Source organism: Micrasema longulum, unplaced genomic scaffold (assembly GCF_059751315.1).
Source record: "Micrasema longulum isolate JH-2025_06_02 unplaced genomic scaffold, ASM5975131v1 h1tg001792l, whole genome shotgun sequence".
Classification (NCBI taxonomy): Eukaryota; Metazoa; Arthropoda; class Insecta; order Trichoptera; family Brachycentridae; genus Micrasema; species Micrasema longulum.
In genome coordinates, this window is record NW_028278966.1 from 84,552 (window position 1) to 109,922 (window position 25,371).

The following is a 25,371-nucleotide window of genomic DNA, read 5'->3' on the forward strand; positions in this document are numbered from 1 at the left end:
TTTGTAAATTTTTAATTTATTTAGACTAATTTTTAATCAATACAAAGGTTGTTTTTAGATTCGCATCAATCCTTAAAAAAATTATGAATATTTTTTTTCTAAAGATCGTCTCTAAAATAATTTCAGCAATTATCAACAACTTTGTTTTGTTTTCAGTTGAAGCCAAATAATTGTAATAATATCATAAAGATTAGGGATGTTAATAAATTTTAAGCGCTGAATTAGGCAAGTTATCTTATAATATAATATCAAAGGACAAAATTCGTTAATATTTATGATGGTAATCAAAAGTATTTTCGTCTAATTTAAGAAAGCGATATCTGAAAAAGGATGCGACGCTCGTTTAAGAGTTTATTTTAATTTTAAAACTATATGATATTTTATGCATTGGAATTCACATATATTCTGGAAAACTACAGTTTATTACTAGTATTTATTTATAATGTAATACGTTAGAAAATATGTTTGAATTATTTTTTAATTTTTAAAGACATTATATAGTATAATGAATATATTTTTTCAGTGATATAACCATTTCGATATAATAATTGAGTATATGTTTTGAATGGTTATTACTAAACATGACATTTCATCACAATTAAGGATTTTATACGGGTAATTAATACATTTTTCTAAAACATTTATTTCCTAACACGTACATTGTTTTAATATTTTTTGAATAACGTTTTTGGCAAAGTATTTCATATACATAGGTACGCAATTTTTCAATAATATAGGTAATGAGACAATGTTGAACATGTATAGTCTACAATAAATTGTTCCCCATTTTTATAAATCGTTTTACTTAATTACGTAGGTATATATTATAGTAATGTGTTGTTTAGAATTAAGGCTTATTTGAGGGTAGATTTGAAAGTCAAAATTTACATCTAAATGCATTGTTGGTACAACACACGATTTTAAATTGATTATATTTAATGTCTTTAATCGAATTTTGCATACAATTCATAATTGTTGGTACAACACACGATTTTAAATTGATTATATTTAATGTCTTTAATCGAATTTTTGCATACAATTCATAATATGAGCGCACCTACAAACGAGTTAGACGGTAAATCTAGGAGAAGAATTAGAATACGATACATCGTAGCAAATGTGGAATATATGTTTATTATTTTTAATTGTATCAGGTCAACTAGATATTTAAATTATATATATATTTTTTACATTCTAACTTTAATTCGATTAATTGTTTTTAGATATAATTGGAGGAGCAATAATACGATACATCAATTAGTACTTTTACTGCTGAGCAGATTATTTTGTTCAAAGCGGGTGACATATAATTAGTGGGCAAAAAGGCGATAATATAGATTGATATGAACTAATTATCTTTGACTTCGATTTCTACGATACTAATTTCATCTTTGATTCCGTTTCTACCTTCGTTTGTAACGGGGGAACTAACTTTGGCATTGTTATTAGGTTTTGGTTTAGCGTTGTCTGCAATTCCTGCGGCATTTGCCACTTCAGTACGGATGACTTTGTCTTCTTTAGGACTTGTCACTGTCTTTTTAGAGTCTTCCACTGCGATCCATTCCACCGTCGGTTCTTCTATCTTGTCGGCCGTCACAGTGTTGCGACGACCCGCGTGTTGTCATATGTCCTCTCCCCCTGTTATAGTCTTTCGGCAATCGGTGTCCACCAGCCTGAATGTCTCCAGAAACTCGTTCAGGTCGACGAGGCCATCCTTGTTGATGTCCATCAGACGGCAGATATCGACCAGTTGTTCCTGGGTTATGGGATTTGGCATGTGCTTCCTCAAGAGGTTGCAAGCGTCGGAGAACTCTTCTAGTGTTATGTAACCTGCAACATATCAAATAATAGTAAATAGTATCAGAATTGAATAAAACAAAATATCCCGTTTTATTTGGAATATTAATGAAAATAGTGAGAACTTTTATAAGTCATCATGCGATTAGAAAAGTCATTATAAAATTATGAATGAAACCACTTTCTTTCTTTTTTTTTACTACCAAAATTATTCTTCTTAGAATACAAGTAATGATTGATTATAAAAAAATATTGTTGTTATTATTAATATTATTTTAAGATTTTAGAATACCAGTAAGCATTTTATCGTTTTATAAAAAAACGATTCATTACTCGAGTATTTATTATATATTTTAAGATTCAATGTCGTGGGTACTAACTAGTCTAACTAATTATTTTATATGTAGGGTGTCCGTTGGCAGATTTGACACTGACCCAAAAAATAATAACAGTTGTAACAATGATTTATTTAATGTAATTCATTTGCAAAAAAAAAGATTTATTTTTTACAAATAACTTGACTTAAATGCTGTCCGCTTTGCTGCAAACAATCTCGCAATCGAGACCTCAAAGTGGCAAAAACTCACTGGTAGAGATCAGCACTAATGGCTGCTGTCTTTCGTTGGACATTTTCCCGTAGGGCACTTATTGTTAAGGTGATTTGTTGTACACGCAAGATTTAAGATAGATTCGTTAGAAAAAATTGCGTGCCATTCAGTGAAAAAAAGCTCCTCACTTTGCTCATTGATGCTCTAGAGGTGTTTATTGAAATCGTGGTTTTGTTGCAGTTTTGGTATTGAAAAAACATGCATAATTGAAGATAACTAAAAAAAATTGCCCAGTTACATGTCGGTCGAAAATGGTGCACCAACATATTAAGTTGCTTTCGATGAACTTTTTGTGGGTTTGTTTCCCTCAAAAAGCGCATGTTATATTTATTAATGTATCTTGTCAGTAGAAAATGGTGTTCAAACGTGTCAGGGTAGTAATTTTTTTTTTAAATCATTCAAGCATGGTTTTTCCTAAGTTTGATATCATCTTCTTTCGCCAGATGATTTGCAGCTTATAGGGATAGAATTCCAAATTTTTCTTCTAAATGTTATGTACCGAAGTCTTGTTGATGCCGGTAGATGCTGCAACTTTGCGGTCAGATTTGCGCAGATTTCGCAAACTGCTGTCTCTCACACGGTTTACGTTTCCCAGACCCAAAACAGAAGTCGAATGTCCGGGTCGATAATAATTTCCAACTGATCATGTTCCTTTAAACTACTGCATCTACGTCCATATTAATTGGTTCGATGGCCATCATTTAATCTTCAGATATCGAACGGAGAACAAAAACGTCGCCTTGCCACATTGGTCGAACTCTTGTTCCCGAAATACACCTCAACCGCGAAAGCTCAATGGGCTCTTGATGACGGACTTATGACAAATAAAAATTACCACTATCCCTTAAAGGTACCACTATCCCGTTGTGCAACAATGGCATAACCGCTGATTTTTTAATTTTATGTTAGAGTACTTTTAAGTTTTTTTTCGCATTTATTGCCTTATTGCTGGATTTATATTTGCATCAGGTTTTAAATATTGAATTAATCAATTGTTTTGCTTTAGTTTCACGGTAAAAGCCTATTCTGATATTTTTTTTAATGCTAATGAAAGACGTTACAAAAAAAGTGTCTTGAATTGTGACTTTGTGGCACCGAAAGTGCGATATTATAATTAGAGACCCATTTGAAGTGTCAAATCTACCAGCGGACACACTGTATTTATTATACCAACAAACGCCAACACAAAACATTTTATTTAAAAACGTTCGCCAATATTTTATTCATCCTATATAATGAGTTAGTAATATTAAATACATAACAAAACACACCCTCGCAAGAGTAACCAAAAAGTAAACAAGAATAAATCCGAAATAGAATCACCACCAAAGTATACAAAAGGAATGAATAATATCAAACTTTATGTCAATTCACAATGACATCCGCTGAGAAGGGTCCTCGAGGATAAAACAAAAAGTGTTCAGTCAAATAAAAGGATGTTATTATATTACACGAGTCAGAAGCACTCGGGAAAATGGTTTTACCAGAATTATCCTTGTCTATAATCCTGAAAATGGCCTCTAAACTTGTCTTGTTTCTGTAGAGGGTTTCCACTACGGACGAGGTTCCAGCTTTATGGGCGTCTTTCTGGAATTATAAAAAATGCACAATTAGTAAAATAAATGAAAAGTTTATAACAAAGACGCTTTTAACTCAAAAAAGGCGAAAGAATTAGGAATAGACAGATAGAGTGGTTGGCACAATTTACAAAATGTTCGTTTGTGAGTAGAGGAAACAAGAGCTAGATACAATTTTGATCTCATTATAGTGATAAATGTATGAGATACAAACGATCTAACAAAACTAAAGCATGACTTGCTAAGGAGTCAAATAAAGTGAAAAATATCTTACAAAGTTTGTTTTTCTTTAGATACGTTTCTTAATAAAATCCGAAAAATTCATCAATTAAATGGTATTAGAAAAAACAAGACAAAACATTGTCGCACAAAAAACCAATACACCGGTTCCCTACATTAATACATCTAATGCAAGATCATCTTTGTGACCATCTTAACGTATTTGTTGAATTTGATTAAGCCAAAGCATCCTCAGTCTTATTTTTTTTCTGTAACCATCAATATTTGTATCGTAAATCCGACTACCCGTTGTTTCGTTCTCCATTCTCTCCAAGTCTCCAAACCAGCGCAACACCTCTTTGATAATTCAGTGGTCAATTTTTAAAACATAGTATTAGATACGAAAAATGAAACAAATTTTTTGCTTAAAATCAATATCGAAAATATAGTTATGCTTAAAATAAAATGAAAAATGCTCCAATATTTTCAAACAACTAGCATCAGAAGAAAATTCAATGTAGATACGCGTATTTTATAATATTATTATGTCTGAAGCCTGAAGTATCTGCCATATTTGTTAATATTTTTGAAAATCTCTAGAGGGTAATTCAACTAGGGCTTTTTTACCATTCATGTCTTTTTTCTTAAATTTATATGATTATGATGTGCTCTACGTGGGCTTTATAGGGGCGCCTTGAAAGGGTTGAATCCTTTTATGTTTTACAACCAGATCTACATAATCTCTCGCATGATAATAAAGAATCTCACGTGAACCCATCATGTAAACGTGTAATGTCACTTTTTGGCGGATACCTCGAGATGTAAGTACAATGATGTTTGTAAGTATCAAAACATAACGAAAATCAAGTTTTTTCATAATTTACTCATCCTTAACGGCAATTTCATATCAATAATTGAAAAGTGTTTTTTTTAAGAGGTCGGAGTTCAAAATATTGTTGGGAGAAAAAACCGTTTTTTTATCTTTCCGTTTTAATCCGATCAAGTGTTTTTTTATATGACATGTCAATGTAATATTTGACTCGAGTCATCTCAACAGAGTAATCAAATACAGCATGGTTGCCGCCATCAAAATGCTTATTAAGACAAAGATTCTTGAAGCCATTTCAAGAAAAAATGTGAAATTTTATGGTATCGGACTTACTGACAGAAAAAAATGTGGATGGTTATGCAGCTTGTAATTATGAGTAGAATGACACTTTTACTTTAAAATCTATAAATTTTGACTAAGAAGTGTTTGAAAAATCACTCTTTAATTGCGTCCGCTAAGATATATTAATATTTTTTTTCAAAAAATATCTCATAGATGATTTGCAATAAAAGCACTTAAATAAGTAGAGGTAGGAGCTAGACTACAACACGCCCTGCAGCTACAGAGCACACATGCGATTGGGAATCTAGCACCTAATTCAAGTCGTGATTTCATGCATCTATACTCGTAAGAAATATTGATAACGAATTGATTGACGTATGTAAATTTCTTTAACCTTAAACCTAATATTCAAATCTTTAATATTAAACCTTTATATTTCATTTCATTTATTTTTTTTTTGCACCACAACAGGCCAGGAGGCCCAATTGCAGTAGTGAATTACATTACAGAACAACCAGGCTTGAGAAAAATCACATTTTTAATTTTTGTGTTCTCACCGGCAATCGAACCCGGAACTTTCCGTGCGTGAGTCAAGCGTCTTGACCTTTTAACTCTAAAAACACTGTGATTAATAATCCCCTTGCGAGCGGTAATGTAACATCATGTTACCGCTAGTAAAAAACGGTATATTCTAAAGTTCAGTCTTTGAAAAAAAACAAAAAGGATGGAGACTAACTGTTTAACATTTCCTAAAAAAAAAAAAATTGAGCCCTGGTATAGCAAAATAAATTAAAAATCATAGATTAACCGCTCATATTACGCGCGTGCGTCCCCCATCACAGTCATAAACCGACTGAATCTGTTTTACACATAACCCACCATAGAACAGCGCCTCTGGCTTCCTTATTATGAGTTCTGTCTTCCTGATCTCTCTTATACAGATGTGTTGCTGAATTAGTGGACATTCATTCTTTGCGTAGCAAGGATAAATATTTTTAGTATTAACATCCAGCACAGTTTTACAAATTTCACTTTCCAAATCCAGTGTGAAAATGTCCATTTGAAGATCACAAAACATACGACTTCATAATTTGAGGAAACAAAAGAGATATATCAAGTCTTGTATTCTATGTCGACTAGTGTGACATCACAGCAACACAAGAGTTCATTTAAAATATAAAAGAAAGTCAATGTCGCATTTTTTGCACATCCGTCGTTGTTCTAAGATCGTGACGATATGTTTGATTTTTTTTTGTTTGTCTTTTTTTTTATTTTTCAATCTTATACAAAATGTTATCTCTTTTACAGCTTCCTATATTATTCTATTCTAACTATATTTCTGAACACTATTATATCTTTGACTTGTTTATATATATTTTTTTATTTTAATGTTGTTTATGTACCCGTGTTTTGTATGACTCTTATATGAGTATATGTAAAAGTCATAGAATTGAAAAGCCCAGAAGGAGCGTATAAATATTATTAAATATATCGGACTGTGTTCAAAAATCCCCCAACTATGCTCCACTTTCACCGCGCGCATTCGTGATGTCGCCGTGTAATGTTGCACGATTGGAAAAAAATATGATAATGATAATGTCGGTCAAATGTCCACCACAGAGTTGTTTAATCCGAGGTCCAATTTTCATTAGATGAGCAAAGTAGGGTAAAAAAATCTACTACCTTGGCAACACTAACGAAATGACTATTTTCTTTTCTTCAGCAATCTGACAGATGGAAAAATAATTCAATTTTTAAGTAGGGTATTTGCTTTTTACACATTCATTTGCTAATTACAATGAAATGTGATCCCATCCTATTTCTTTAAGATCCTAGCAGTATTTTTACACTTTAAAAGGACGCATACACACGGCATAGTCAAATTCAAATCGGGAGTCACGTACTGAGCGACGTCTACAAATAAACTAATGGGTCAAAACGTAAAACTTCTCATTTATGAGTAGTTTAGTCACCTTCTGTTTGACGCTCGTATGCGGTTTCTAGACTATTCTTAATTCTTTGGTTTAAGTCTTATGGGCGTGAAAATAAATAAATAAAAAAATTAAGAAAATATGCATGGATTTACATTTTTTTATCGACTTGTTATATTAGATTGTGAACGTTCCAAATATTTCATATGTCACTGTATTAAAAGTGGCTACTTTATAACGCTCTCACTCTCACTGAGTAGGTACATTTCCGACTGCGATATGGCAAATTCATTTTAATTTAGAAATATAATTTAAAGGTGAAACGTGTGTCGTTAATTTTCAAAGACGATGAAAATGCTTTTAGACGTGAATTTCAATTTAGGGTTGGTTTACGTGACAACCAAAATAATAGAGTCCTGTGGTTGAAATTTTAAGCTTTTTTTACGTTTCCTTGGTAGAGAGCTTTTGAGTTTTTTTAGTGACATTGTTACTTGTTTTTATTGGGATAATAACATTTCATCAGCAAATTTATGTTAACGTAGACAACGTCTATAAATCCTGATAAAAGTATTGAAACCCTCCGTCTCAGCTTATTACTTATTATGTGGAGTTGGGACTTATGTCTCGAATAAAATGTAATGAAATTTCTTTTAAGTAAATAAATAAAATAATTAAATCAATACTATGTGTAATGCGTACCTGTGTGACGTTTGATTTTTAAGAAAAAACCTTAAACTTTACTTTATCCCTCAAAAAGTTGTGCTACAAAATTCTATTACACGCGGTGATGTAACATCGTGTTACCTCAAGCAAAAGGCAGAATATTTTGAAGTTCAGGTATTTAAAAAAACATTCAGACGTACGATTACGTATATTTCAATATTTTTTTCCATTATTTATAAACATTGTAATATAATTTAGGCCCATTACAGCAAAATAAACTAAAAAACATAAATACGCCGGTCTTTAACTAGAAATTGAATGAATTTCATCTTTTATTTTTGTAACTTTCACACAAATACTGGCCACAGAACAGCGTCTCTGTCTCCTTTGTTTATTCTCGTGGACTTTTTAATACAATAAAACAGATGTAAAGTGGTATTTATCACTTTCATTTGTGTAATTATTCTCTGCAGAGTAAGTTTAATTATTTTTTGTATTAAAATCCAGCATATTTATTCAAATTCCAAATCCGACGAGAATAAAATTTTGAAAAATATAAAAAATTCAACTTTATCTTTTAAATAAATAAGTGATAAATTAAGTCTTGTATCCTTTGTTGACCCGTGTTACATCACAGCCACACAATAGCAATTATTTATTAAATTATCATAATATTTATATAATGTTTTAAATCGCTCTTAATTGAAAAAAAAAACATGATTGAGAGCTCTTTGTCTTAAATTATTTTTACGTGAAAGCTTTCATACATTTTATTTAGCTTTAATTTAAGTTATTTCTAGTTCACATATATCACATATGTACATCTCTTAAGAAAATGTGGTTTTTTAGTACGTGCGTAAGTGCAGTGCACTGCTTAGTAAAAATATCTGTAAATAAATTACCTATAGTGAAAATTTGTATTACCAATTTAAAATTTTATGTATGAGGATGCATGGGAGCTTCTACTCAGTTGGAGGTTAGCCGAAGAAAACAATGTTATGCGAAGAGGCGTATTGAGATTACACGATGATTAAATAGAGCAAGAGAGAGAGTAACTGCGTAGATATTTTAATTGGAACCTGAGGACTGAACTTTATGTTGTAACTGTCTATATGAATTTCCGACTCAGGTTACCCGAACTGACTGTTAAACTACGAGTGTTGCTGCTTATATATTGCCCAGTGTTAGTGGGAACTTGAGTTAGTGTGCTATTTCAGTGACTGTCAGTGATTTTGAGGTCCGCTCCTGTCAGCACTTTGTCATTAGGAAATGAATGATTCAATTTGTATGAATTAACGATTAAAAATTCAAATAACGATGAGTTCTTCACTTTTGTTATAACTATTTACTCTTGTGTATATAATTATTTTTTAAATTGATTATTGTTTAGTATTAAAATTTATATAAACCGTGAAGTAAACGTTTTAACTTTCCTTTTAAAGCACTTTCTTTTTTTTTTTTTTTTTTTCTTCTCTTCCTCTTTTTTAAAACTGCCATTTTCTGTTATTAACCTTTCTTTTATATAGGTAAATATTTATATTTGTTACAGATGTAAAATTTTTTTTTTTGACCATTGTGTACTTTTCTCGATGTTTTTGTTCTTTTATTTAATATGATTCTATTTTTTGTTATATTTTTTTCACTGGTTTTATTGTAATTATGTTTAACGTTCATGGAACCGTAAACAAATAAATAAATACATTTCTGCATTGTACTTAAGACGATAGCAGGTCATATGAAAGTCGCCATTGATTTCGGGGGTGAGTCCTGCACAAAGAAACAGAGATTCATGGCAACATTATATTTCTGTATATTTTATTTCGTACTAGCGTCAAAAGATCTAGCGAAATTAACTACATCGGACGACCTTCTTATTTTGTCATCTCACGCATGCGCTAAACGTCAATAAGTATATTTTGTTTTGCACAAGCTTTTGGCCTAAATTTGTTTGAACAATTGGGCAAGATAAACAATGCTTCATTGCGATTTATCATATTTCAATATAAGGTGTTGCCAAGCATCAGGTTGAAGTGTGACAATATAAAAAAATATAATAATCCCGATCGATAACTTTCACGGATGTTCCATTGTGATCGCGAAGACGACAAACAACCATGGCGAGAAATTGTTATGACGTAGATAGTAATTTGTGATTAAGCTACTGATCTTCATAATAGGTGTGCTAGTTCGTGGCGGAAAATTTTGATTTAGGTCGATTCCTATGCATTATACGGAAAATATTTCTTCGAGAAAAAATAAATAAGGTAAAATAAAAATTATAACTATTGAGAACGAATTCCAAAGTATCTTATTATCAACAATATTTTGAGTATATTTAAATGTTTGTGAACAGGCTGGGTTTCCTTCCTGTAAATGCCAAGACTTCCATATTCTCTTCTCAAAAACTTTTTCCCTCTCTGCTGAAACAAACGTATACCTTATTTTATTTTCAGTCAACTTAAGGCGCCTGATTGTAGATGAATTTTTAATAGAAAAGGGGTTTTTCACGTTTAAACTCTAATAGTACATGGTTTTTAGGGTTCATGATACTGAAATATACTTGTGGATGGGGGGAAACTATAAACGGGTTGCTTGTAAATCAGAATAATGAAACTAAGGGAATGTTAAAAAATATGCATACTTAATATTATTGTTTCGGTCAAGTTGCAAATTTATTTTTAAGTGCTTATTTAAAAGTGATATTTGTAGACATAATATTCAATGCACGATTGTTAACTTTTTGAGCTTTTTATAACGTTTACCCTTGTTTAGTTGTTTGTATTGTTTGCTTGTTATAGAAATACAATATTTAGTTTTTATGTTCTCATAAAATAAAATTTTACTATCTGTAATAGTGTGTGGGGACTATTAACTTATATTATGGTCAATCGTCCTTACAACCTCCCGGTGATGGGGTAATAAACAATGGAAATTTAATTATTAATAACAGCTTTAAACCAGTTTAAAATATAATTAAAACTGTTTTATTTTTTCTACTTTTAAGTGGTATCTCGTAACGAGTAGTTTTTACGTTAAGCTGTCCTACATTCAATTTTTTGGCAAAGTTAAGCGGAATTAAATTGGACTGATCGCGGCGACCGACCTACTGAAAATAAAATCAAATAGCTAATTTATTAATCAATAAAAATAACTGATTGGCATACTTTGTTTTTTCAGTTTCAGTGCCAAAATACGGCGATTACTGGAAAAAATAACATACTACACAGTATAATTTACCATAAAATTTACTTTACACAAAAAATAAGCGATACTTAAAATAATTTTTCGGTTTTTTTATTTATGCTTGTTACTTGGTTTAACGTCTATTTTATTATTATTTTATAGCATGAATATTATTTTTTTGCAATTTTTTTCTTAATACTGTTAGTATCGTTATGTAATTAATATTTTTTTTATGTTTCTAAAGTTTATTCCTTATTAGTTATTATGATTTAACATGAACACGGCCTAAAAAGCCATCATATTAAGTTTTTGATACCTAAATAAATGTAAATTAAATTGCAATTAATAAAAATAAATATTTCGGAATTTTGTATCTTAGCTCACGCATTTAATAAAAAACAATGAAGGAGTATACAGTGGTTTTTTTACATATTTTTTATTTGTTAAAAGACTTCGTTGAGTTGTCCTGACTGAGTTGGCTTTCTGGAAACCGGAAATCTATCCAACGCTGAGATCGATTTGTTTATTAGCAAGAACTTATGATATGGTTCAATGTTGTTAATGTTTATGAAAATATTTTTTATTAATTTTTTCAGACGTTTTCGAGCAACTTCGCAGTACAATTAATTTAACTTAATTTTTGTAATAAAACATTTTTAATTTCAGATTTCTCGTAGCACAAAACTTTCTCATTAAATTAGACAAACATTAAAATAACACATACTTTGGTAGATATAATATCTTTATAAAATGTTAAAAAGATAAAACAATCTAATATTGAATAACTCCCTCAAAGGCGGGAAAAGTATTAATAAAAATGTAAACTTACTCATTTAAATTTTTAAAAAGTCGATTCAGAAATCTGAATAAATTGTACGCCTGCAAACTTATTTGAGTGTCATGGATTTGTTACTCGTTTGTATTTTTTATAAGATTTGAGATAATTTAATAAAAGTTTTCAGGATTCGCAACCCTTGTATGAGATATGCGTGTTTGAATCGTAGAGACGACATTTAGATAAAAACGTATTCCCAAAATACACTTCGTATTAACCGCAACTTTGGTGCACGTATCTTGTTATTTGTTAAAGCTCTCCAATAAAACAAACATCTAAGATATGAGATAAAACTCCAAACAGAACACAACCCCCACGAGAAATTATTATGAAAATGAATCTCTGTTTAGTATTTGCTCAAGGGTGAGCTTAAAAGTTAATTTTCTTTGTTAAGGTTGAATGGTAAAATATTTGTATATCTACTAAGTCTGCTGAAAACATAATTACCGTTTTCAAAGCCCCATTAGATAATATCTGCTCAGCAATTTTCTTACACTGATTATGCAGAAAGTTGTTGTGTTTTATTTCTGTCGGTAATTGTCTCCTTTTTAAAAAAATACCATTTTATTTTGTTAAAAGCGTTTTTAAATTTGGTTAAATTTATAAAAATGTCTAGGAAGTAACAATAGAATATTTCCGATCTCACTTGATCGGGTCTCCGGTCCAAAATAAAAGTAATAAAAACGTTGTATTTTTTTATCAAGAGAAAATTGATGTCTAATTATAACATTCATAAGTTACACTGATAAAATGATAAAATGACATAAAATGATAAAATGACTTATCGGTAAAAAAGGTCAAAACATCTTAATCGAATTAACATATTAGAACTTTTCGACTTCGCAGTTTTGTATTACTATTTCCTAGCTTACGGGCGTGAAATTATGAAAAAAGTAATAAGCCGCGGGTCAGCAAAAGAAAGCTTTTACTGAAAGAAATCATACAAAAATGTACATTCAAAATACGTATCACCATTGGGACAGTGACAGGGTTTCCAACGACGATATGAATAATTATTTTGGTACAGTATTTAAAAAATAATACTTTCTGCCCGAAAAAAAATGCTTATGATGATGTATTTTTTGCGATTTGTGTACAAATTCTACATAATTTACTTGTAATTTATCACTTATATATCTAGTTTTATATATATACGAGCTAAATATATGAGATAAATATGAATACTGTTTTACTCTGGGATATTTACATATTCCAATATTTCATTAAACTTTATTATAAAAACACGGTTGGGCATGTTAAAACATTTAGAAATGATTTTTTTTAAAAAAAGCTAAACAAGTTTAATAACTTAACCAAAAATGTGAATATAAAAAAGGGAAAAACTGTAAAATAAATAAAAAGGTTTTTCGGAATAAAACGCATGAAAAATATTCAAAGCCAAGGGATGAACGTTATACCTAATTTTGAATGAGTACATATTTATTTATGTATCAAAATTCTAGCAAAACATCTTATCCTCCGGCACTTCGGGGAAGTTGTGACAAGGTGTGGGAGGATTGATAAAACGGGTTATTTGTACTGGACAGTGAAACTTTTAGAAAATATGTGTTCTGAAAACTGATGTTTTCACAGGGGTATAATAATATCATATGTATGTATGTATACGAAGAGTATATTTGCCGTTAACTCAATATTTTATTTACACCGTTTTAGTTGCTGAAATAGTAACGATACAATATCAAATGTTTTTAAAAAGTATTTCATTGAAATTTTTTTTTTATTTAGAAAAAAGAATGCAATTATTTTTCAATGATGTGAAATAGTATTTTAGCTAAACTAAAAATATTAGAAAAGAAACACTGATTTGAGTCTACTGAACACATTATTTTATTTTAGCCCTAACAAGGTAAATCAATTGTCACGATATTAAAAAAAAATATATATATATTTTGTAAAAATTAAATAAAGTTTTCAGTAGACTCAAATTAGTGTTTGATTTCTAATATTTTAAGTTTAAATATGGAGTTCTACAAAATAAACACCAAATCAATCAATTTGTATTTTAGCTATTTTAAAAAGAGGTTGTGATACTTTTTTATTCCTTTCCGCACCTAATGGTGCATAGGGCACATCATTGGTACACCAATCGCAATCGAGCCAGTCCAGGGCCGCGATTATGAACGGCTATCTTCATCGGTATATACTGATACGGTATAAACTAATATCGATATTTATGTACAAAAGTGAGTATATTTGTTTGAAAATTCAAAATATCTTCGTTGGTCACTAGTAATTGACAATGTTTATAAAAAAAATTGTAAACGTATTCTATACAGAAAACTTTATTTTACTTTGTAGATAAAATTGAAGATAAATTTTATATTCCCATCATAATCGAGCCCCAGGGATAATTTAATATTCAAGCGTAAAAAGACCTTAATTAATAAATATTTCAAATCAACCATGTCAGGAATTGAACCCGAGACCTCTGACATGGTAGGCCAACTGTGTGATACTTAGAATCATTAATTTTTTTTCTCAGTTGTAACTGTCAATTAAGGGACCCTGTCAATAAGTAATGTTTAATTTCTTATATATGGAAAAATTCATAAAAAAATTTTAACTTGCTTTTTTTTTTAAACAGCATCTTTTAAACAATGCGTAAATTCTTTAAAAATATGAACTCGCATTACTTTCTATGAGGCTTTTCTTCAACTAATTGTATACATCCCCGAAGCGTATGACTGATTACCTTACATTCCTGTATCAAATAATCGAGATACACGGGTGCGTATAAAGGTATATTAATAAAAACAGTTAGATGCAACTGAGGTTTTTTTGTTTTTTTTATTCCGTTATTATTTTTATTTATTTTATATTAGAGAGAGCATAAGTACGAAAATGTCAAATTCAGTAACTGAATGTCCCAAAAAACTTCTCTACAAAAATGTTGTCATCAAATGCCAAGAAAAAAACTAAAGAAATGAACTTGGTAAAAGCGCATAAAAATAAGTAAAAAAGAGGAAAGCGATATGAAAATAAAATAGTAAAATTAGACAACTTAGAAATCTTTTTAAAAAACCGATAAAAAATAGCATAAAATTAATAAATTGTAATTTATACACTTTTTCCTGTAGTCTTGACTTATTCGAGAACAAATGCAAAAAATATCCAGTTTCAAACCCCCTCACCCCTCATTTCTCATCTTCTTAAACACAAAATACTAGTTGAAATATAGACTTGATTTACCTCCATATGTATTGGATTTATGTAGATATTGTTAAAATAATGAAATATACTTTTCTAAATTAAGCCTTGGAAAGTAGCCACAAAATCGGTCGGTAATTAAATAAATAATTAGGGTTAGAAACACTTTTTATTTTGATATTATGGTGAATTACTACACTGTAAGTATTTCTAATATAATTTATTACAGAAAAAAAAAAGTTATACTTAAATACACAAATTTGGAATACAAAGCGACCAGTATTATCGCTTTTGCGATATCTTGGAGACTGGTATCTTCATTATAGTCTTGAAGATTTCGCAGAGCGATCAAAAAGGTGACTGGTTATTACAAATTGGTAAATTTAAGTATCACACCAATTTTATTTATATTATAAATCACAATAAATTTTATCCAAGAATTTTCACTAACAAGCTTTAAATCTTTATATATATAATTCCTCTGTACGTGTGATGTCACCGTACTGCTCCTTAACGGCTTAATCGATTTACGTATGGTTTTCGGAGAAATATAGATCTTTGCGCTGTGCGTATTCGTAGATATTAAACTTTTCAATCGAGTTCGTAAAAAAAAAAGTTAGGAGAATAAATGTTTTATTCATAGATCTACCAGGGTTGCATTTTAAAGAGAATGCATTTGCAAAAAATGGAAAGATGTTGTTTTTTTGTGTGTAAAAAAAGTTTTTTTTTTTGAATTTGCAAACATCATTGGTTTTTTGTGGATCTCAATCAAAATTCTTTCTTTAAATTTCTTATAATTTTTACCCATTTATTTATTTTCATTAGATTTTCGGTGAAACCAAAATAATATTAAATTCACCACATTTTTAAAAATCGTATTCCTAAATAAGTACACCCCTTTGCTGGTGAGATGACCGGAGTTTGACGTTTGCAAAAAGAATGCCATATTTGAAAAAAAAAAATATTTTATGTTTTGGAATTCAACCATAGACAAGTACCTAATTAAATTCAATATTTTTTGAATATCTACAATTTTTAGTTTTGTAATTTAAGTATTTTTCCAATGTGATAGCAGGCAAGCCAACGTTCGGGCAGAACAACGTCTGACGGGTCCGCTAGTATATACATATTATAAAATAATTTCAAAAAAACTTTTTTTACAAAAAAGTTAAATAAAATTATATTATAATTGTATGAAATGGTTCCCTCTCTTAATAAAAACTTAATTTTATTTCGGTGAGAACAGATTTAAGTTAAACATTTTGTAAATTTTTCATGTTATGATGACATAATGGTTAGAAGTAATTTAGAATTCAATTCAACAATTTGGTCCCCTTATTACAATGTTCATATTTTAAAGTTAGAAAGAGTACAACGTAAATTCCTTAGATTCATCAATTACAAACTTAATATACCCACTGAAAATATTGATATCGATAATTTATTATGTACACTAAATATGTCGACTCTTTGTAAAAGAAGAATTATAAATGATTTATTAAATTTATATAAAATAGCAAATGGCGTATTGGACGTCCCGGAATTAACTAGTGTTATCAGCTTAAAAGTACCTGTTCGAAATACTCGGCAGCTAACGTTATTTTTTTAATCTCCTAGCAGTCACAATTATTATTACAATTCACCAATACCTAGACTACACCGGCTAGGTAACGAGTATGGTGAAGTTGATATATTTTGTCTATCTTTATATAAATATAGGTTTAGTATTCAAAAGGTTTTAAATTAATTTTTATAAAATTTCTTAATATTGTTCTTTATTTACTATTTTGTTTTCTCATGTATCTCTATAATAAACTTATATGTATGTATATGTATGGGTGTATGTTTTCATATGTAAATTTATTGAATATTTTTCTATGTACCCTATACCTATGTTGGTACATTTCCTGATTTTTACTTATTATTGTATCTTTTAGCTTTACTTATGTTATCTTTAATTTTAACTTAATTTACATACCTATGTTTCCCTGCTGCACTTGAATGTAATTTCTAATATATGTAAAAGCCCGTAGGGCGTGTAAATTAATAAATAAATAAATAAATGAATTAATAAGTAAATAATATTCAATATTCCCAAAACTTTTTACATTGGCAATAAAATATATTTTCAAAAAACTTCATTGTTAAAATAAAGAAATCTGCTTTGATGAAAAACATTGGAACCATCTACGTTTTGCTAAAGTAATTGTGCTTATAAGCAGCAATCCGGAGGAATCGCCGAAACGCTAAAATAGCTAAAAGGGATGTCCAAATACGCAGGCCTGAGTATGAACCCGGTAAAGACTAAGATGATGGGCATAGACAATCTACAACTAATAATACATGCAATAACACATATACCTGGAATATGATGACCTACTAGGTCGAGAAAACCAGACTGCGGAAATTAAAAGAAGAATTGGTTTAAGTTGGGCAGCTTTTGGAAAAATAATCCATATTATTTTACTACTACTGCAACGACCATTACTCCATTTCCCCGTTAAGGTAGACAGAGATAATGGACCACCACACACATCTATCCTAGATCCTGGCATACATTTTTAGCTTCTTTCACATTCATACTTCTTGTCATACATGCACTTCGGTTCTGTCTGCTTTTTACATAACCGGACTTAAGATTTTGGTTCATTTTATCATGCCACGTCATTCTTAGTCGTCTCCGTCTCACGTAACCTTTCATTTTCGCCAAATATACTTGTTTCACCATTTTTTTGTGGTCCATTTGTTCTCCATATTATAAAAGACAGAAAATACCCATGGACCTAAAGAGAAAAGTATATGTGTTGCCGGCTGCTACATATTACTTGGAAACGATCACACTGTCCAAACAAAGCGTCGAAAAACCACGAGTCCCACAAAAAACCGTGGAAAAGACCATGTTAAGGATAAGGTTGACAGATAGTCGGAAATGAAATGACGAGAAGAAGAACAAAAAATACTGGTAGTATTTACCCGATTGCAATCCTAAAATAGCAATGGGCAGGCCACGGAGCCAGAAGCTCAGATGGTAAATGGCCAAAAAAACAAAAATCCTGTTAACTCGGAAACCTCGAACAACAAAAAGATGTGCAGGTTGACCACAAATAAGATAGAAAAATGACCTAGATTGGTATGTCAGTGTGACTTGGATGCGGTTTCACTGAACGGGGAGACATGAAGGTGGACGGAAACAAGCTTAGAAAAAAAAAAAAATATTGTTGAATTTGTGTTTAATAAAAAGTTTAAATCTTACTATGAGATCAGCATTGGCTCCATCGAAGGTGTCCATAAAACGGACTCTCCCAGTGTCGGGGTCTATTCTCACTAACTTGTCTCTCAACATCCTCCATGGTAAGCCCAGCATCGTGGCTGCCTCCATACTCGAGCACCACTCAGTCACCGTGATATATCCTGAAAATAAAGACAAACATATTATTAATTTTCATCAATGTATACACATGTACAGTTCAAAAAGCAAAGTGAATATTTTTTTAAGTTAAATAAATGAAGTGTTTTTGTAAAAATGATCATGGCTTTTTGTTTTTTTTAAGGTTTTTTCATGCAACCCATTTAGTACAACTGCCTTTAGTTTGTCGATTTTTTTCTAGCAGTGGAAATTTAATTTTTTTTTTATCTAAAACAAAAAAGATGACAGAATTATTTTGTGATGTCAAATTCATTTAGGAAAATTTTGAGCTGAAAGTAAAATATTGAGGACATTAATATTAAATGCATTAACTTTGAGGTCAAACATTTTAATCATGTTAGTAAAAAATGATATATAACAATTTGCTGACTTTTCAATGTCAGCCGGTTTCGAGACGGGTACGTCTTGAAATCGGTAGACACAAAAAAATCGGCAATTGGTTATAAAAAAAATCAGGATCTCATTCCGTCTTATCGGCGCATAGGGCACTGTATCTGTAAACCAGATATTCGGTCATCTGTTACATGAGGATAAGGTGATTAATCTCACGTTTCACATCCAGGAAAAATATAGTGTTGCAGTTTAAACAACCCTGTAAATCAATATTTCACATCAACGCTGCCAGGAATCAAACCCAAAACATAAGAATAGTAGACAAACACATCAATCACTACACAACTCGGCGGACTTATTCCTACCTTATTTTCTTATTCAGGAATTTACCTGAAAATTGTCATTGAGTCGAAACATTTGCAGAACTATATTTTTCATTCGCCTGGATACAGATAATTTATTTTCAGTCGGTAACTATAAAACTGCTGTCATTAATTATTAAAACTACATTTTTAAACAGTCTAGTACATTACTTAGTAAAACAACTTTTCGGTGTATTATGTTTGGAGATACTAACATGCACCAATTGAATGGAACAGATGTGTTCCAAAACCATTTATTGCTTATACAAAACAGCTATAACGACAACGTAATATTGTATACAAATTGGAGTTCCATACTTTATGATTAATGTTACCGAGTGATCTGTTTTGATAACATCATTTATTACTTTATTGCATAGCTTAATGAAAATAAACACAAGTTTATGGATAAACTTATGAAGTAACGAGATGTTCTAAATAACGATTCTAATTTTCGATTGCTCGTAAGATTAAATTGTGGTTAATAATAATAATAATTTAAATTTATTGCAACAGAATGGTAAACATTTTGAGAATGAAATAAAAAAGTTGGGGCTTATGACCTATTATTAGCTTATTTAAATGGCCCCTTTACATACTGTGTACTGTGCAACATACACCATTATGCCTATGTTTTAACATCGAGATTTCTTCGATTCTTTATCCGTTAATTTTTCTGAAGCTAAAACCGTTTTTGATGTCAAAGTTGCCCCTTTAACCAGCCAATAACACGTCTTTAATTCCGTAAATACCTGGACTTTCATATTTTTTTCCTAAAATTGTTTCTAAAACAAATTTTTATCTTGATTACTCCGCGGAAAGAAAAATCCACTCTAATCTTCAAATATTTTGTCCTACTGAAAATATTGTTGAAAAATAAGAATTCCCGATAAGATGAAATATCAGTATTTCAATATTCTCGTTTTAAAAATGAGCAAGTACGGGTGGGGCAAAAGGTATGCGTGGGTTTTAAAAATCCGTTACGCGGCCTCTGGAAGGCGTAGGAAGTTGAACGGGGTTTCATTGTAATCGTTTGTGCTCTACCGTTTTCAATATGCATCATGATTTAGACCAGAGAGCATCGAGGCTTTGCCGTAACTTTTATACTAAATGGCCGTTCTGTCATCGCCTGATGAAAAATAATCAGACCTTGGGTTAGTGCTTTAGAAGAAACTGGATCCACAGCAATGCCTAGTGTAGTTGTTGGACCCAGAACTGCAACAACACCCAAAAATGAGGCGTTGGTGAAGGCAGCAGTCAAAAAGTCATCTAGATGCTCTATTTGGAGGCACGCAGTTGCATTGGGAATGTCTAATCGTTCTGTAAGGAGGATTTTGCATAATAATTTGTCGTTTCACCCCTACAAGATCATGCTTGCTCAGAAATTTTACACCACTTGATTATATAAACCACTTTAGCCTTTGTCGAGAAATCCTCACCCAAATCCCTGAACCATCAACTTTTTGAAGCACTGACGAGGCCCATTTCCACCTTTCTGGTGCTGTTAAAAAACAAGATTATCAATACTGGTCCAACACCAACCCAGGGAAACTCTATGAGCCTCTCCACTCACCAAAAATTACAGTTTGGTGTACCATATACAAATTTGGGATCATTGGGCCTGACTTTTTTGAGAAAAATGACCGAACTGTGACAGTTACAGTACAACGCTGTTATAATGCTGATTTTTTTTTTGTGCCTCGATTACAGCAGTTGAGTGACGATATCAATTTAAGGGATATTTGGTTCCAGCAAGACGGTGCTATAGCGAATACAGCCCGCATTTTTATGGCAAAATTGAGACACATGTTCCCTGCTAGTCTCGTCTCTCTGAGGGGTGACGTTGAGTGGCTCGCCTGATTTAAGCATATGTGACTCTTTCCTGTGGAGGTACCTCAAGAGAAAAGTTTTCAAGCACCGCTCCTATACCACACAAGAACTGAAGATCCGAACCATCTAGAAGGTGAATGCCATTCCACTTGAGATGTGCCAAAATACTTTCAGAAGCTTCAGAAATTGACTAGAACATTGTATCGCTCCTGAAGGCCACCATCTTGCAGAAATCATTTTCAAAACTATGCGTAAAAGAACTGTTTGAACTAACGAATCTAATAAACATGTCTAAAAGGTCAATAGTTTTTTTTATTGATCCCCAAAACCCGGGCATACCTTTTGCCCCAGCCTGTATACAGTCAGACATTGGGTTCATTATATATATATCATTATAATGAAAAGCGAGAATCTTTTTGAACAAAAGAAAAATTATGTGAATAAAAAATAATCTAATAGAATAAATAAAACAACTTTGTTTTTAACCACTAATTTTTATTTTTCACCGACCAGTTTCAAAGCAAACAGGCTTCTTTGTCTAGGTTTACGTAACAAAGTTGTTTTATTTATTTTATTATAATGAATAACCACAAAGTTAGTGCTTCAAATATAAACTTTATAAAAAATAATCTTCCCATCGCGTAGACACCAAAAATTTTAATATAATGTTATATGATTTAAATTGGGTTATTCTCTATAGTATTCTTTATCTCTATTTAAGCTTTATGCCCCACTGTATAGTTGGAAAGCTCCCCTTCATTTCCCTTACAATGTTGTCTCGTTTGAAGTGCCATACAAGCTTTTCGGTGCTGGATTATGTTCTATGGGTGTTCGGTACACTGCACTGGGCGCATTGAAGTGAACTCAGTTTTGTTGGACTAGCTGAAGCTTCATAGAGACATTTAGCGTAATCCTGAATAACAAAATACAGGAAATTAAATAATATCTTATACCCGTATGCAGAGACAAAACTTAAGGTGAGGAAAGTACATTCTAATTTCAAATGCAGAGAATAACCCGAAGGTGAAGACAATAGAATGTACTCTCCTCACCTTAAGGTTTGTCTCTGCATACGGGTATTAGTTTGGTGAAATATCTGCGGCCCAGGCTTACGATTATGAACGGCTATCTTCATCGGTATACACTGAGACAAAATAAACTAATATCGATGTTTATGTACGAAAGTGTGCATATTTGCCAGAAAATTCAAAGTATTTTCGTTGGCAACCAGTAATTGAACATGTTTGGAAAATAAAATTGTAAAAATATTATATTTTTCATAAAGAAAACTTAATTTTACTTTGTGGATAAAATTGAAGACAAATTTTATCTTCCCATCGTAATCGTGGCCCAGGTTATTATGGGTTGACTGGTAAAGTCGATACAAAAATTCATAAAAATGATTTTTCACTGAAATACTTCATAGTTGCTAGACAGCAAAGACCAAGAACTAATCATCAAATTTCAATTTACTTGTAACTGGTGTATCAAGCAGTGTCTTATGCGTTAGGTGGAGGAGAAAAGGGTAAGACAAAGATTTTAAAGTAAAGTTGCGAGTTTTTGTATGAATTTTTGAAATGTATGTTGAATAACCGTGGGCTGATCTTAGTTCATAAGAGGGTCACAATTTTCCGTCTCATCACTGGCTGTCCACCTACGCGAAAAACCTTAGACTTTTATTTTCTTCATCAATCCTTGTCTAGAATTTGAGGCAAAATAGAGGTAGAACTTTTTGTGAAAGGGTGAGGGTGACACCGAACAAATGAAAAACGTAAGTTTTATATCAAATACGAGCTGACGTTACTTAACTTCTAAATAATATTAATAATAATAATAATAATAATAATAATAATAAAAATAATAATAATAATAATAATAATAATAATAATAAAAACAATAATAATAATAATAATAATAATTATTATTAATATTATTATTATTATTATTATTATTATTAAAATAATATTAATAATAATAACAATAATAATTACAATAATAAAAAATAAAAATAAAAAATAATAAAAAAAATAAAATAATAATAATTATTATTATAATAATAATAGTAAAAATAATAATAAAAATAATAATAATAATTATAATAATAATCATTTTTATAATATGAATAATTATTTTAATAATTATTATTATTATTAATAATTATTATATTATTCTTGTTATTAGTATTATTATTATTAATAATAATAATAATACTAATAACAAGAATAATAATCATAATTATAATGATACTAAAAATAATTATAATAAAAATAAAACTAATTACAATTATAATAATGATAATTATTAAATTAATAAAATAAAAAAATATAATAATAATTATAGTAATAAAATAAAAATAATAATAATAATAATGGTTTATTAACAAAAATAACAATTACTTTATCTACTTCATACACACTTATGTAATTGATTTCTCTAGTTCATATCTAGTCTGTCTAACTAGGTACAACCTGTTTTAATGCAGACATTTTTTTGCAAAAATAAACAATAACATTACTGCCTACTAGTTTATTTATTATACAGTTTTATTTATTTATTTATTATAACACTACAGTTTATCTGTATATATTAAAGGCAATGTTCAAATGGTTATCCTCGATGAACTCGATAACTACTGGACCGATTTACGTGCGGTTTTTAGATAAATGTACATCTTTGCCGCGAGAAGGTTGACATTATAAAATCTTCAATTTATTAAGTAGAAAAAAAGCTAGGAGCGTAAATGTTTTTTTTTATCCATCACCAGGGTTGCATTCACCGAGAATGCGTTTACAAAAAAAAATGGATGGATGTTATTTTTTTGTGTATACAATACGTTTGTTTTTGAATGTTTACACAAAAATACGTTTATTTCTTTTAACGTGTTTACACGTTAAACTTTACTTCAAAATCTTCGTATTACCCTTTGTTCCCTACATCTAACGCATAAGACACTGGTTGATACACCAGTTACAAGTAAATTGAAAGTTGATGATCAGTTTTTGGTCTTTGCTGTCTAGAAACTATGGAATATTTTAGTGAAAAAATTTTTTTTATGATTTTTTGTATTGACCTTACCAGTCAACCCATAATAACCAGGGCCAAGATAATGATGGGAAGATAAAATTTGTCTTCAATTTTATCCACAAAGTAAAATTAAGTTTTTTATATCAAACAAATAATATTTTTTCAATTTTCTTTTCTAAACATGTTCAATTACTGGTTGCCAACGAAGGTATTTTGAATTTTCAAACAAATATACACTACTACTGAATGTTATTGTGGTATTTGTTGATAAATTTTTATTCAAGTATTGTATTAAAATAGTGTAAAATAAAGCTACGTGTATCTTGTGGTTATTAATAACTGTTGTTTGAGTTGATTTTCACAGAACTACCAAAAAAATAGTCATTCTAATAAAATTACTTATATATATATTTTTTTATTTATTTATCAAAAGCATACAAAAATATACATATAAATTATCCATACATATATATACATACATATAAGTCCTACTGAACTGCATAAAATGCAGTTTGTCAGCAGGTGCTTATAATACATATTCATAAGCTTATTGCTTAAATTCTATAAACATATAAAAACTCTTATCACTATGTACATCGAAAATAAAAAATTGTCCAAATAAAAAAGAAATACACAAAAAAAAATTAACATAAAAAAACACGTTCCAAAAGCTAGATTCTTAGTAGACGTCTATCTCTTCAGCCAGATGAGTTTTTTAATTTTTTTATTTTTCATGGGAGCATATTACATATTATATTAAATATGTACATCTCCCCCCCCCCTCCTTATCCTCTCTTCAGGCATTTTTGTCCTTATCCCGCCCAATTTACAGTAACTTAATGTTCTTAAAATTAATATTTAAAAAATCTTTGATTATTGAGTACTTGAAAATAACATTTTTATATGTATAAATTGTATGTATTTATTTGATATGTAATATATATTTTCTTTACTAACTTTGTATACTATGTGGAAATCTGTTATTAGTTCTGAGTTTATACACTATATCTGTTTGTTTACTAAAAATATGTATGTAGAACTGTTGATTTCCCTAATAAAATAAAATATAATAAAATAAAATAAAATATTATACATTTTTGGTAAATTCTCTAGTGTTCTTTTTCTGTATTTATTATTGAATTTAGGGAGAGCTAGTCTATCTCCACTAGTGAACCGAGTATTATATACATGCTCCAATTTATTTCTGTTTTCAGATAGAGACGCATGCTGAGAACCCAGCTTAGACCATAATAACGCTCTAACGGATAAAATATTTATATATGTATACAATAAGGATATTGGA

General features: G+C 30.2%; 1 protein-coding gene across 2 annotated transcripts in view; it reads right to left on the reverse strand.

Annotated features, from left to right (window-relative positions):
• Positions 1-514: 514 nt before the first annotated feature.
• Positions 515-25,371, reverse strand: part of rdgC (retinal degeneration C) — a 401,333-nt gene continuing 376,476 nt past the window's right edge. For both annotated transcript variants that reach the window (XM_088237799.1, XM_088237800.1), the window contains 3 exons: positions 18,346-18,503; positions 3,890-3,992; positions 515-1,830 (listed from right to left, as the gene is read on the reverse strand). In XM_088237799.1, coding sequence (XP_088093925.1) covers positions 1,622-1,830; positions 3,890-3,992; positions 18,346-18,503 — 470 coding nt within the window. In that variant the 3' untranslated portion in view covers positions 515-1,621. The remainder of the gene's footprint in view (positions 1,831-3,889; positions 3,993-18,345; positions 18,504-25,371) is intronic.